Source organism: Lactuca sativa, chromosome 1, assembly GCF_002870075.4.
Source record: "Lactuca sativa cultivar Salinas chromosome 1, Lsat_Salinas_v11, whole genome shotgun sequence".
Taxonomy (NCBI): Eukaryota; Viridiplantae; Streptophyta; class Magnoliopsida; order Asterales; family Asteraceae; genus Lactuca; species Lactuca sativa.
Window position 1 is genome coordinate 226859519 of NC_056623.2, and position 15751 is coordinate 226875269.

At 28.8% G+C, this 15751-nt stretch overlaps 1 protein-coding gene across 5 annotated transcripts; it reads left to right on the forward strand.

The window, feature by feature from the left end:
* Nucleotides 1-7718: 7718 nt before the first annotated feature.
* On the forward strand, nucleotides 7719-12859 carry LOC111882865 (uncharacterized protein At2g29880). 5 transcript variants are annotated; one of them, XR_006184451.2, is made up of 6 exons: nucleotides 7719-8185; nucleotides 8395-8598; nucleotides 8737-8799; nucleotides 8882-10866; nucleotides 10953-11181; nucleotides 11251-11790. XR_006184451.2 is itself a non-coding variant. In XM_042895915.2 (5 exons), exons 4-5 carry the CDS (start codon nucleotides 11883-11885, stop codon nucleotides 12658-12660), a joined length of 690 nt encoding a protein of 229 aa, XP_042751849.1. In that variant the 5' UTR covers nucleotides 7719-8185; nucleotides 8395-8598; nucleotides 8737-8799; nucleotides 11875-11882; the 3' UTR covers nucleotides 12661-12859. The 5 variants fall into 5 exon arrangements, 3 of the variants coding, with proteins under 3 accessions (XP_042751849.1, XP_023735004.1, XP_042751847.1); XR_006184447.2 differs by having other exon boundaries at nucleotides 8395-8440; nucleotides 8532-8598; nucleotides 8737-10866; XM_042895915.2 differs by lacking the exons at nucleotides 8882-10866; nucleotides 10953-11181; nucleotides 11251-11790 and adding exons at nucleotides 11875-12215; nucleotides 12304-12859.
* The last annotated feature ends 2892 nt before the right edge of the window (nucleotides 12860-15751 follow it).

Below are 15751 nucleotides of genomic sequence, written 5' to 3' on the forward strand. Positions count from 1 at the left end.
ATCTTTTAAACTCTCTTGATTCTATAAAAGTTAAAAAAATATCTAGGAATTATTAATAAAACAGATGCTTAATAAAACTAATAACATAACTCCTGCTAATAATTAAAATTTTAATTTAAAAAATATATATGAAAGATTTAATGAAGCAAAACCAATTTCTATGCATGAACTTCAAGAAGAATTAAAAATAGTAAAACAATAAATAAAAGAAATAAAAAATAAAATTTTAGTTTTTAAAAAAGAAAAACCTTCTACTTTTAAAAACAAAAATATAGAAATTAATAATGAAGAAGAAAATAAAATTGAAAATGTAACTATTGATAAAATTATAAATAATCAAGTTTCTCAAAAATGGAACACTCAAATTACTTTAGTCAAAGATAATTTTAAAATCAAGCTAAGTGTTTTAATTGATAGTGGTGCTGATATAAATTGTATTCAAGAAGGAATTTTCCTACATAATTCTATGAAAAAACTGCATCTAGACTTACTGGTGTCGGAGGTACAAAATTAATTATAAATTATAAAGTTTCCGATGTTCATATTTGTAATGACCAAGATTACTGCTATAAAACTCACCTAGTTTTAGTAAAAGATATCTCTTCTCCTTTAATTCTAGGAACACCGTTCATTACAAAATTATATCCTTTTATGGTTCATGATGATGGTATAAGAACCGGTGTTTTTGGAAAAGAAATTATATTTAAATTTTGTGAACCTCCTCTATATTCAATGATTAATGTTCTTAATTATAAATCGCAACAAGTCAAATATCTTATTAACGAAATAAATAATGTTCGAATAACTAATCATTTAAATAATAATAATATTCAAAATAAAATAACAGGTTTAAAATTAAAATTTGAAAAAATGTTTGTTCTAATATTCCTAATGCCTTTTGGAATAGAAAACAACATATTTTAAAACTACCATATATAAATTTTTTTAATGAAAAGGATATTCCTTCAAAATCTAGAGCCATTCACAAGAAAAATGAATTAGAAAGTCAATGTAAAAATGAAATTCAAGATTTAATAAATAAAAAACTCATAAGACCTTCTAAATCACCGTGGTCTTGTTTAACATTTTATGTTACAAATGCTGCAGAATTAGAAAGAGGATCACCGAGATTAGTTATCAATTATAAACCTTTAAACAAAGTTTTAGAATGGATTCATTATCCTATTCCTAATAAACGAAATTTGCTAAAGAAGCTTTATGATTCAAAAATATTTTCAAAGTTTGATATGAAATCAGGATTTTGACAAATACAACTTCATGAGGAAGATAAATACAAAATTGGTTTTAATGTTCCCTTCAGGCATTTTGAATGGAATGTAATGCCTTTTGGATTAAAAATGCTCCTTCTGAATTCCAAAATATTATGAATGATATCATAACTCCTATAAGTAGTTTTGTTATTGCTTATATTGACGATGTCCTAATTTTTTCAAAATCAATTGATCAACATTTTAAACGTTTAAATCAATTTCATGATTTAATTTATCAAAATGGTTTAGCTGTCTCTGCAGCAAAAATGCATTTATTTAAAAATGAAATTCGTTTTTTAGGACATGATATTGTCAAAAACACTATTAGACCTATTACAAAAAACTTGCAATTTTCTACTAAATTTTCTAATGAAATTAAAGATAAAAAGCAACTTCAAAGGTTTTTAGGATGCTTAAATTATATCCATGATTTTTTTAAAGATTTAGGGATCATATGTAAACCGCTTTATAATAGATTAAAAGACAATCCTGAACCATGGACTCAAAAACATACAGATATAATTAAATATATAAACAAAAGGTCCCTACTTTTCCATGTTTAAATTTACTTCATCCCAATGCCAATATCATAGTTGAAACCCATGCTAGTGATATTGGATTCGGAGAAATTCTAAAACAAAAATTTGTTAACTCAACTGAGGAACAATTGGTTCGATATTATTCTGGTGCATGGAATGATACACAAAAAAAATATTCAACTGTTAAAAAAGAAATTTTAAGCATTGTTTTATGTATTAAAAAATTTGAAGATAATTTATTTATGAAAAGTTTTTTTATTAAAAATAGATTGTCAATTTGCAAAAACTATTTTAGAAAAAGATGTGAAAAATATTATTTCCAAGCAAATTTTTGCTCGTTGGCAAGCCCTCTAAAGTAATTTTGATATCGAAATAGAATTTATAAAAGGAGAAAATAATTCGCTTCCTGACTTTCTTTCTCGAGAATTTTTGCAGGGAAAATGAGTTCGTCGTCCTCTTCCAAACATGATGACAAAAAGCCGGTCTCTCAAAAGCTTGTTCCATTTCAAAATCAAAATCGTTTTTCTCCTTTAACTCCTACTTCTAAGAATTCACAACTTTATTCTAATATCCTTCATTCAAAACTTGTTACTCCAAAAGTTACTTCAACCGACACGATAAGCCCTTTTGCAAAACCTATCACTCCTCAAACTAGAAAATCTGTTACTCCTAGCCCTTCTACAAAAACCCCTTATGTTCTTAATCCAAATTTATGAAGAGTTCAGATTCTTTAAGATTTTCAAATCCATAAGTTACATCAAGGTTTTCATATTCTCACAAATCATCTCTTTGGTCAGGGGAAAACCTTTTATGTTGATTCATATAAAACTCGAGAATATTATCAAGCTATTCTGCAAGAATCTGGTTCAATCAATTTTGTTCATCGTTCTAATTCAAAAGAGGGAAACATTGATTTTAGCAAAGCTCATATTATAAAAATCATCTCTCCAGAAAGTTGGGTTCCAAACCTTCACTCTGAAAAACCTCTTATAAGTTACCATGCTTATCCCAGATTTTCTTACTATGATTATCAAGATGCCTGGACTAAGACATTCTTTATTCAAAATTATTCACACTCATGGTTTATCTTCTTTGATTTGAACTTAAATTGTGAATATCCAAGATGGTTTATCAATTGGTACAAATATATGGGAATTCTTCCAAGTTGTTTACCAAAAGAAATTTACGCTGGATATCTCAAATTTAAGGAATTGTTTATTCAACAAATTCCATAATTTGAATATATGTTACAATTCACCATGATATTTAAAGTTCCATGGATAATGTCTTGGACTTTTCATTATCAAGAAGCAAAGGATTCCTCTCCTCCTTGGCTTAATCGCCAATTTCGCTCAAAATGGTGGGATAAAATGAAGATTTATCAAGCCAGTGAACAAGCAGTAATTAAACATTATCAAGAAATATATATTCAAAAACCAGAGGTTGAAGCCACTTTTATCAACAGTCTTCCTTGAAGTGATGTGGATCTAATTGCTAGAATTAAAGATTTTGCTACCTCTACTCCTGAAGAACTTCAAAAGCTACTTCAAGAAATTCGCCAAACTTCATTAGTTTCAGACAATTCTCCAAAATCTATAAAAAATGATTTATTTCAAGACTCTCAAGACCCTTTTGATGATCCTTATAAAGAATAAGAAATTCTTATCATTAAATTTGGTGTAATACCTTCAATGTAAGGTATTTCGTTTCTTCTATTATTAAAATTATTATTTCAAATACGAGTGTGTATAAACTGTGTGTATACACTATATATGTATTTATAGTATGTAAACAAATATTATCAAATTTATTATCAAAATTATTTATTCTTATCATCAATGATAATATGAAGACAAAAAAACTTTAGAAGATGGTCTATAATGATATGCTTTATCAAAAGAAGATATTCATTGATTACAAACGACAATTTCTTCAAAAGATGAGTGACACCCACTTACAAGTAATTGATTGGTCATTTGATTATACGGCGAATTTCCTACAAGATTTCAAGGCTTTGAAGACTTCAAAATCAATATAAATAGACATCATATTTGAGGAGAGGCAAGCAAGAAAAATAGTCATTCTCTAAAAAAATGTTCATCCCATGTCTAAAAAATCTCCAAGAGTCTCTCTTTCTACTAATAGATGTTTAAAGTCTCTAGATTTTCAAATAATTATTTCTCCATATGTATGTATTGATTGTAATTCAAGCTTAATTCAAGAAGGTATTATCTAAAATATTTCATCATTGTATTGTTGTTATTAAATTTATTTCTCCATGATACTTTCAATTCGAGTTATTCTAACTATTAATTCTACAAGATTTGAATTTTTTGTTACAATTGTACTCGTTTTTAATAATCAAATTAATCAAATTCATGCTTGAATTATTTAATTATGTCTAACAAAATCTTAATGAATTGTATTCCTAATAGAAGTATTCTTTTAAGAATACAGCAAATCAAAGAATCTATAAATAACTCTGAGCAAAATCTTAAAGATTCTTATAAACCTACTAATCTAGGTACAAGTTTAAACAATAATCATATTCATGATGCTAGATGGCTCATAAGAGCTAATATTAAAATTCGTTACAAACAGATACGTTATCTAAAAATAAAACTATTTGCCTTCTAACTAACACTCTATAGTTTATTCATATCTATAGTTTATTAATAAATAGTATCAGAGCCAAGAAAAGTTTTTTTGGAGTGGTTATGCATGGTCTATTTATTTCAAATTAATTTTTCTTCTAACTAACACTCTATAGTTTATTCATATCTATAGTTTATTCATAAATGGTATCAGAGCCAAGAAAAGTTTTTTGGGTTGGTTATGCATGGTCTATTTATTTAATTTTGGTTTAGTATTCTATAAGAAATTTATAAGTTTTAATAAGTATGATTCAAAGACAAGACCAATGATTGGTTGGATTAGCGTAAAGCGCGCAGATAAGGACGTAAGTCGCGGTGCCGGACCACAATCATCGTCGGGACAATTCCCCTCAGTTCACTGTGATTAAAACAAGTAAGTTTTCTTATAGAATTTTAAAAAATAATTGGTTAAATATGAGTAAATTTTCAGGCATACTATCCAAAAAATATATTCCGGGTAAAAATATCAACAATGAAAAATATTATGATGATAATCAAATAAATTCTATTGAAGAAACCGTTAATAACATAGAACAAAGTTTGAATAATTGGACAATACCTAAAACTAATGTTAATACAATATATAGAATAGGAACATTTGATTACTTTCAAGGTTATTCTATTAAAATGACATAACAAACTTTGTCTATTGGTCAAAACCAACAAAATTTACATTTTTTTTATCATTACGATCTATTCTAGAGCATAGAACAAAATATAAATTTTTACATGTCGGTTTAGTACAAATTGCTATCAAGCCTCTATTTAGAATTGGAATAGATGCCCATGTTCTCCGTATTTTAAGAGACAAGAGACATAAAGATTTTCAAAATTCTATTTTACCTATGGCTAAAACAAATATTGCTAACAGACCTATTTATTTCAATTGTAATCCAAATTTTTCTGTAGGATTATTTGATAAAAATATCTTAGATACTTTGGTGTTAATTATAGAAACAAAAAAATTAGAATTTAAAGATGATACAAATCCTTTAGCAATAATTTATCGTGTTTGTTATAAGACTATGACAACTACACTTCAACCGAAAACACGTTTATCAAGTCCTAGAAATGAAACAATTATTTTTGAAACAAATACTAACCATACCAAAGTTCATACACCAAAAGATTAAAATGGTCTGATATAACTCAATCATGTAATTGGAACTTACAAAATGTTATCGATCCAAAACCACTAGACTCTTCAAAACAAATCTCAAATATTATTGAATATAATGATGGTTTAGTAGATATAAATTTTTGTTCCTTAAATATTTCATCATCCAAATTATCAACTTCTTTTATCCCAGAAACAGACTCTTCAAAATCTTCGTTATGAAAGTCGAAATCTTTAAAACTAAAAACTGTTGACTATACTAATTCTATTCCCAAACCATTATATCAAGATGATCAAAATAGTGAAAATAGTCTTCCAATTCCTACTAAATCAGATTTTATTGATGAACTTCAAAATTTTAAACAACAATTGTGAGTTCTAAAGTACAAATTAATTGTTCAAAAAATAATAAGCTTTGGTCTAATATGTTAAAAAGACATTGGAAGAGAAATTCTAATATATGCAAAACCATTCAACATTTAGAAGAAACTAGAACTCATGAAAATTATAATTTATACAAAATACCTCCATACACTAATAAATATAATAAACAAATAGAAAAAATTTCTAGGCTAAAGATAGGAATAAAAAAATACGAAAAATCAAAAAGTCATAATTTAGAATCAATAAAAACATATTTCTTCAATCCTAACAAAAACAACCTGTTAAAATGAATTTCTCGAATTTAGAATATCAAGTTGATTTTGATTAGTTAAAAGATATTGAGTATTATAAAGATTATAATAATAACAAAAAAACTTGGCACGAAGAAAAATTTTCATGCTATTTAAGATTTCTCCATTTAGGCATTTGGGAAGATTATGTTTTATCAAATAAAATTCATTCTCATTTTTTTCAATGGTTTGAATTAGTTTATGCCCCTAAACATAAAATAAATTACTCATTTAACAATGATTCTATCACTCCCATTTTAGAGAAAAAAATATAAAGATGTTATTTCTATTAAAGAAATTATTGCTAATTTTCCACCAAAATGAGAAATTATTATTAACGATATGTTTATTGCAACTCCTTTAGTTCAAGCCCCAAATCAATTAACTACTGAAAAGGTTTTAAAATATTATTTACCAAAATAATTATGTAAACGAAACCTTATCTAGTATTGCCGAGCATTTAGTTAAAATTGAAGAAAAAATTTTCAAAGATAAAAATGTTAATAAGCATGATATGGCAAGCATTAGTAATATAAGTTTTGTTCCTTGAAATTATTTACCAGAAATAAATAGGTCCGTTAGAATGAAAATTTTCAAAGATAAAAATGTTAATAAGGATGATATGGCAAGCACTAATAATATTGAAGTTTAGAATGTATTCAAGAACATGATGATTTAAGTATGATCTAATGTGCAAGCGATAATAAAAGATTAGAATAAAAATCCAGAAAACTGGTTCAAGCATTTCATCGAGCGGTTGGAATGCATCATAAAAATTTCTTTCAAATGTTAACCCATCCCATGCAGAAGAACACAAAATCTAAAAAAACAAGCATTTTAACAAAAAATTGTACTTAGGTATAAAAACAATCAATAAAGCACCAAACTATAGATGTAAAGAAGAAACCGAACAAAAAAATTATAAAAATAAAAAATAATAAGCGTTTACATCTTCTTGAGTAAGAAAGGGATAGAAAACAGGCAGGCAACAAGTTGACCAGCTCATGAAGGAGGCAACGATCTGGGCGGAAAAACGAAGCACGTGGTAGTGACAAAGGAAACGAGCGTATAAGAACAAAGAAAAAATCGCATAAACCTTACAGAAATTATATAAGTACCTTAAATCTACCATAATAAATAAGAATGATTTTTGCCACTCAATTTCTCATTCAATTGGCCACATGTCATTTTTTCATAATTTTAAGATATATTTATTTTACACTTGTCATTTATTTCATTTTTTAATTTCTAATATATCATTAATTTAGTTTCCATAAATTAAATTTATCATAATGACTATTAATTTTAAATTTTAAATTTTAAATTTCAATTTGAAATAAATTTACAGTTTAAACCTTTGTGTTTAACGTTTTATTATAATTAACTGTTTAGTACATGGGTCTAATAACTAAACACATAACTTTAATAAATTTATTTTTTGCATGTTTTTTTTTCTCACAACTTTCACTTATTTCAAATTTAATTCAAATAAACTTCTCATTTAATCATTCCTATTTAACATTTTTTTTAATCAACTCGTATAATATACAGGTATCACAACTAGTACAAAATAAAGATAGAGTTTGCGTGAAGGGGAAGTCAAGAGGGCGACTTAGCCACAATTAAGGAGAGGTGGCGGTAAGATTGGATCCAAGAGTGGCAAGTAGTTTTTGGGAGAAACATCACCGCAAAGAAGGAAAACCCATGGCCAAGTCTTCTACCTCATCGTGAGGTCAGGCTGAAGCAGGCAAGCAACATCCATTAGTAGTCAAACGACGTCGTTTCTGAAACTAAGTGTGACATTAGGTTTATATACGACCGAGGGGAGTTTAAGGAGGCAAGCATCCAGATTACCACAAATGACGTAGGCGTGAGTAGTGGTCGGTTGAGAAGTTGTTTTGTCGATGTAGATAGCTTAATCTTTAACAAGGTATATGATTTCTCCTTTTGGTGAAGAAGCTGTTTTGTCGATGTAGATAACAACTTATTTCTGGCAAGCATCAAAATTATTTACCAGAGAGAGGACCCTCTGAGTAATTGTCAACATCTAAAAACTAAGAAACAGGACAAGCCATGTTAAATTGTAACAAAATCCTCATAATCTCATCATGAGCAAACAACAATTTTTTTTTCTTGTAGGTTTGTTGATAAATTGGCTAAAGCAGATTGAAGTCTCTGAATCCCAGTTTAGTAAATATATGTTCTCCGGTTGATTAGGGAAACTGTATGTAGAATTAAGGCTTACAAACATTGATAAATGTTTTGTGTAAGAACAGGTTGATCAAAGATGGCTGCCAGGTGTTTGATGTAATGTCAACAAAAGATGGTTGTGGTGCAAGTGAGGTAACTTTCCGGTTCATCGTTATAAAAGCCTTTGCATTGAAGGGAAAAATAGTCATAAAGGACGATTATTTAACAGTTCTTCTAAAAAGTGCCTTTTAGTTGCTAAGCTAAATTGATTATGTAAATTTTTTTTCCCAGAGGGTGATGATAATCTGAGAGGGAAAAGTACTTCCATCATTCCTTTTAAGAGACTTCAGAAAGGTTTGAATTTTATTATAATTTTTACAAATACATTTAAAAAATTATATCTTGTTATCTTCAACACGTTGGTCCTATTTCATAGTTTATTAAGGGCGCGTTTGTTTTGTGGGATTCCAAAGGAAAGTGAAGGAAATGGAAACTAGAATCCCGTAGTCATCGTGTTTGGCTTACCAATTGAATGGAATCGGATTTCCATAATCATATTTTAATTCTGTAGTTGATTGATTTCTAATTCTTTCCCAGCATATCAAGAATCTATATTCAATTTTATATCCTCCTGTTATCTTTACGCGTTTGAAATAAAAAAAAATCTACTGATTTTCATTATCTTTTCCCCAATTATCGTATCTAAATATATCTACATATCTCGATCGGTTCTACAATACAATTTCATTGTCGATCGATTTTGTTGTGCGCCTGCGTCTGATACCTTTGTTGACCTGAAGTTAGTTCTTCCTATTCTTTGTTTCATCCTTTTCATTGTCAAGCAAAATGTCAAATTCATCCGCAGTTCTTCAAATAACATTGCTTCACCATTCTTGTATAATTTTTTTATACATTTTTGCTTCATCTTTGAGTAATATAAAATAATTAATTTCTTAATTAGCTTATGAATTATGGTCTTTAAGACTTTGACTCTTTGTTACATTTGACTCTATGTTACTAGCTTGGATTTACCATTGTAATCTACCTTTTTTTAACTTTTACGCAGATGTTAAAGTCACAATAACTTTTATATATATATTTTATTCAATTTGTTATAGTTTGTTAAACACATGTTGGCTGTTTTTTTAATCTTCGGATATTTGTTGTGCCGCTTCAATAACAAGGATTCAATATTTGTTGCAATGCTTTGATTATCCTTGTTGACATCCTACTACAATTCAGTTATGTGTTCTTTTATGTGTCGTAACTGCAATTAAGCCTGCAAGTAAAGTAATTGTTAATTTTGTGGTTGAAATTTACCGTTGATAACATATACTAGTTGTTGGTGTAGGTATGCACACCAAGTGTTTGTGTTTTTGCTTATGTGGTGTTTTTTTTTTTTTTTTTTTTTTCTGCGTGATTTTTTGTTTTCAATCCTTTAACCATTATGCTTGTTTTCTTGGAAAAGATGAGACAAATATCCAAGGATTGTGATAAAAGCCATAACTACAAACCAAAATACTCACAAAAATTGTTTACACATTGTAACATTTTGGAGTATAATTCCTTGTTAAAGAAATATGGTTTCATTGGTTCATTTTAGACCCACCCCTTTTATGTATTACATTGGATATAAAACATAAGCTTTATCATTTTATAATGCTAACTGTTGAGTTTTGGAGTCTCTTAATTAGGTTAGTTCATTTTCATATCAAAATATATTTGATAATATTGCTTTTTTGAAACAACTATTTAATTCCTTTCTTTACAAAATTACTTGTACCAACAAATTTCTACTAAAACTCAAATTTGTTGATGATTAAAATCCACAACAATGTCAACTATTATGTCTTTAAATTGTAAAATTTTCTTTTTTTGAGAGATGAGCAGGAAATGGCACGACTTAGTCTAACTAGAAGCAAACATAGAAAAAAGATAAGTCAAATAGTCGTTACATTTTGAAATGAAGTTATGACTAGTATTACATGGTTTTTTATCACGGTGTGCAAGCTACTACAAATATACAGAGGAGGTAAACCACGCATAAAAAACATATCGTCGGATGTGGATCGGCAATTAATAATGCACAAATACGCTTACAAAAGTGACACTACGTGCATATCAAATCTCAGGATGACCCGAAGATGTTTCACAAAGTTGTGTGACATGCTTCAAACATTAGGTGGGTTAAGAACAAGTAGACATATGGATATTGATGAACAAGTGGCCATATTTCATCACATTATCGCACATAATGTGAAGAATCGGGTCATGATAAGTCGTTTCCAGCGTTCTGGAGAAACAATTAGCAAAATTGTTTCACGAGTTTGCAATGCGGTGATAAGGTTGCATCCACATTTGCTTAAGAAACCCGAACCTGTTACAGAAAACTCTACAGATCAAAGATGGAAGTGGTTCAAGGTATATATTAGACTTATAAAAAATTTTGAGTGCTACATAAATTGCTTGATATGACATATGACCATTTCTTATCTTATATTATGTAGAACTGTCTAGGAGCTTTAGATGGAACACACATAAAGTGCTTAGTGCCACTTAAAGATAAGCCTAAGTACAGGACAAGAAAAAATGATATTGCCACAAATGTCCTAGGGGTGTGTTCACAAGATATGCAATTTATCTATGTTTTACCGGGATGTGAGGGCTCAGCTTCGGATGGTAGAGTGCTTCGAGATGCCTTAATTAGGCCACATGGATTGAAGGTCCCAAGGCCGTGTACGTATAATAATTGTTATTTTAGATATATATTAGTTATTAATTATGCTAACTTTACTACATATATAGGTTATTATTTGGTAGATGTTGGTTATACAAATGGTGAAGGTTTCTTAGCCTCATCTAGAGGTCAAAGATATCATTTGAATGACTAGCGTGCAGGACACCAACCAACTACACCTAAAGAATTATTCAACATGAGGCATTCATCTGCAAGAAATGTTATAGAAAGATGCTTTGGTATTTTAAAGGCAAGATGGCGAATTTTAAGGGACAACTCATATTATCCTATTGATCTAAAAAATAAGATCATAATGGCATGTTGTCTTCTTCATAATTATATAAGGCAGGAAATGACAACTGATCCGTTTGAGAACCACTTTGAACTAGACGAGGGAAACGGAGATGTCGGTGGTGGAGATTATGATAATATCACTTCTGTTGGTGTATCAACCGAGTGGACCACATTTAGAAACAAATTAGCGCAAAATATGTTTGATTCTTGGAATACTACACATTGATCATTTCTATTTTTGTTCTGTTTATCATTTACTATGAATTTGTGCTATATTTTTTTTATTTTCAATAATGAGATTTAATTTACTTTTACTGGTTATATTTGTAATATATATGGTTGTGTATTTTTTTTATAGCATGCATTGTTTCATCTAATTATTATTTTTATAAAAATAGTAGGTGTGATGGAAAAAATCAGAAACTATCGCAACTGGACAATTACTGAAGATGCCAAGCTCGTGGAAGCATTGGTAAATATGGTGAACATCGGAGGATTTAAAATCGATAATGGTTTTAAATCTGGATATTTACTGCATCCAGAAAACGCATTGAAGGAAAAAATTCCCAACTCTGGCATATTGGGTAAACCCCACATTGAGTCAAGGATCAAAACCATAAAAAAAGATTGGCAAGTTGTTTATGATATGGTAAATGGTACGAACACAAGTGGTTTTGGTTATGATAGCTCAACTCATTATGTAACAGCTGAACCAGCGGTTTGGGATTCTTACATACATGTACAATATTATAACTTTTATATGTTTTGTTACTTCTCAACTATTTATATTCTATTTTTATGTGCTAACCTTTTATGATACAAAATAGGTTCATAAAGAGGCAGGAAAATGGAGAAATACGATATTTTCTCATTACGAGGATTTATGTATCATTTTTGGAAAGGATAGAGCTCAAGGGAATAAAGCCAATGATTTTGCACAAATGGAAGAAGATGCCAGCAATGAAGAACAATCAGAACAAATAGAAGATGTTTTTGAAGAACAAACCACAGAAAATGAAGAATCTCCAAACACGGGCTCAAAGAAGAGGAAAAGAGTTGATGCTGTTATTAAGGGAATAACTATTGCAGCTAAGGTTCTTGGAGAAAAACTTGAAAAAGCAGCAAATAGCATGAACCAAGCAATACTAGGAGAAACAGAAGTGCAAAAAAAGCTTCATTGGTGATTCCTGATATTTCAAAAATGCAGTCATTAAGTGCCTTTGATAGGTTCAAAGTAAGTAGGAAATAATGCGTGACCCTAAAACCGTGTTAAGTTTTTGGAATTCGGAAGGAGCAGATTGGGAGAACTTTGTGAGGTTTATGTTGGAAGAGTGATATAATTATGAACTAGATATTTAGACATTATTTTACCCGGTGTGTGGTTACCACTTTTTTTTTTTTTTTTTTTTTTTTTTTTTTTTTAATTTTAGTTTGAGAATAATGAATGACATTTGTTGCTTTATATTTTTATATTTAATGGTTTAATTCAATTTTTTTAATTATATAAAAATTAGTAATGTTTATTAAAAAAATATGATAAGCTTCAAAAAATCATTAAAGGATATTTTGTCATAATACGTAATTTATTTTCCAATTCCGTTGGGAAATCAACAAACCAAACAGAAAACAGATTCCATTCCATGTCAACCAAACACATTTAAGTTTCTGATACATTTAGATTCAAATTCCTCCAAATTCTAATTCCTTTGACTGATTTCATTCCTTTCAAAAACATTCTGTGAAACAAACGCACCCTAATAGTTTGAGCTATTTCGTGCAAGAATCTCTCAACTCCAGCCCTTATGGATAGAATCCCTCCAAAATATGACATTCTCTGTGGGAAAACTATACACCTATATTTTTTTTTAAAACATCTTAATATAGTTATTGCTTTTATATGTTTTAATTAAATGGGCTGATATATTCGTAGGTAATTAGTGGCCATTTGGGATTTGTGAGATCTATCGTATTTGATCCAAGTAATGAACGGTTCAACAGGATTGAACAATCAAAGTGATAATTTTAGCTTTTTAATCTTTAAAACATATTTTTAATTTTTATTACAAATGTTTCATATAATGATGAAAATTTTATATACATATGGGGTATGGGATAAGGACCTTAGGAAATATAGAACAAGTTAGAGGTTTGGTTTCCTATATTTTTAAACTTGACAAACAAAAAAGTTTGTTTTATTACAAATTTCATTTTTTTTAAAGGTAGTAATGTTACGATTGATGGATTATTGCATTTCTTGCTATTAGTAAGAAAATACTGGGACCTAGAATAAAACAAGGTAGAGTCTGTCTAGGTGGTTTCGGGGTTGTTTCCTGCTAATGCTTTTGAAAATGAATGTTTAGAGGAGCGATTGTCATGGAAACATAAATGTAAATGATGTGGAAGACAAAGAAGTTAAAGTTGAGCTTTAATTTTTTTATTTTTTTAATAAAGTTACAAAATTGTAGTTTTATGATTCAATAATTCTTCATATCCAAACTTTAGCCACTAATATAAGCTGTAGTTATGCCGATTTTTTGGATTGACGCTATATGATCATAAATCAATTGCTTTTTGATTCGTTCTTTCATTTTGCATAAAATTATAAAATTCCAAAATGTTGAAATCAAACGTGTATATGTTGGTATTTTTATTTCTAATTTCTTTATTATGAATTTGATGCTTGTATCTAGCTACTCATCCTTATTTGGAGAAACGTTAAATGACTAATCCAAAATTAAACTTATCATAATATTAATTTTGTGTTAATTTTGTGTTGAACAGTATAAAAGAACTCATTGAGTGCTTATGAATTGTAGGATTTGGTTTAAGAAGAAAAAGTTATAGTTAAAGTAAGCGTAAGCAATCTCAAGAACAACTTTACAATGGTGATGAATACATATATGTTGTTGTAGGAAGAGTACGATTCATGACATGTTAAAATAATTATTACTATATCGTTGATGGTTAATCTGTTGGATATTTTGGGACCACTAATAAATGTATATAAATAATGTTATCATTAATTTTATATTATTTCGGAAATTATATAAAATTGTTGATGGACCGATTTTATTAATAAATAAAGATATACACTTACCATGTTTATCTTGTGGGTTGAGTTCCAGGTTTGACTGAAGATCCTCAAGATCTCTTCCATCTCTCACACGGTTTGACTCAAGATCTCCAAAATCCCTAATATCTCTCACATTCGGTTATATCTCCATCTATATAAATACGTGATGACAAACAGATTTAATATATACAAAAATACATACAAGAAAATCGTTTTAGGGTTTTGCTGTGGGATTTAGAGAGGATTCTTGAGATCAACTGGAAAACACAACCTTAATTCTTCAGATCCGAAGATTATAATGAAATAAGGTATGCAATTGTTCGTTCTTGCTTAAGTTTTCTTGTAATCGGATTTGAGCTTAAGATCCTTATGCTTCCGCGTTTATGTTCTGGTTATGAAAATAACCAACAATTGGTATCAGAGCCTACTTGAATCTATTACTAGATTTTTTTTTTTTTTTTTGGTTCAAGATCTTTAAAAGTAATATTCGAACATAATCATACATGTTTTTGCTTTTGTTGATCAAGGTTGAGCGAAAGAAAAGTCAGATCTATTTCTTGTTGTTATTTATTTTAGTTTCATTATGGTAATTTTCTTGATTGGCGATAAGAGAAAGAAAAGTCATATCTGTTTCTTATTCTTATTGAGGCCAAAATTATTTTAGAACGGCCAAATACCCTCTTTTCTTATTAACTAGATTATGACCCGCGTAAAACGCGGAGAACATATAAAAAATTCATATATAAGTATAAAAAGTTGGCACAATAATTAAAAAGAAAGTAACAAAAATAGAATTAGTTTTATTGATAACATTGAAAAACAATGAAATGTTTGAATATCTATAACCGATGAAGGAACTCTTTGTAAACAACGTTTTTTGTTTTATTAGTTGGACGACCTTGTCACATATGAGTATCTTGAATACGATATCTTTTTTAATTTATACTCTTCTTAGGTTCGAGAACCAATGTCAGTTGTCTTTTTTTTTTTTTTTCTTGTTGATGTATTAATTAATGCAATACAAATTGGTGCTACATTTAGAGCTTTTAGTGCTATTAGTCGATTTGTTAATGATCTTCCAGTAAGTTCATGTGTTTTTCATAAAAATTAAAACTTTTTATATTTTCTTCGAGTTAATGTTTTATTGATTTGTAATAATAATAATATGATTGATGTAGGAGGGTCCTCAAACACTTGTGGGA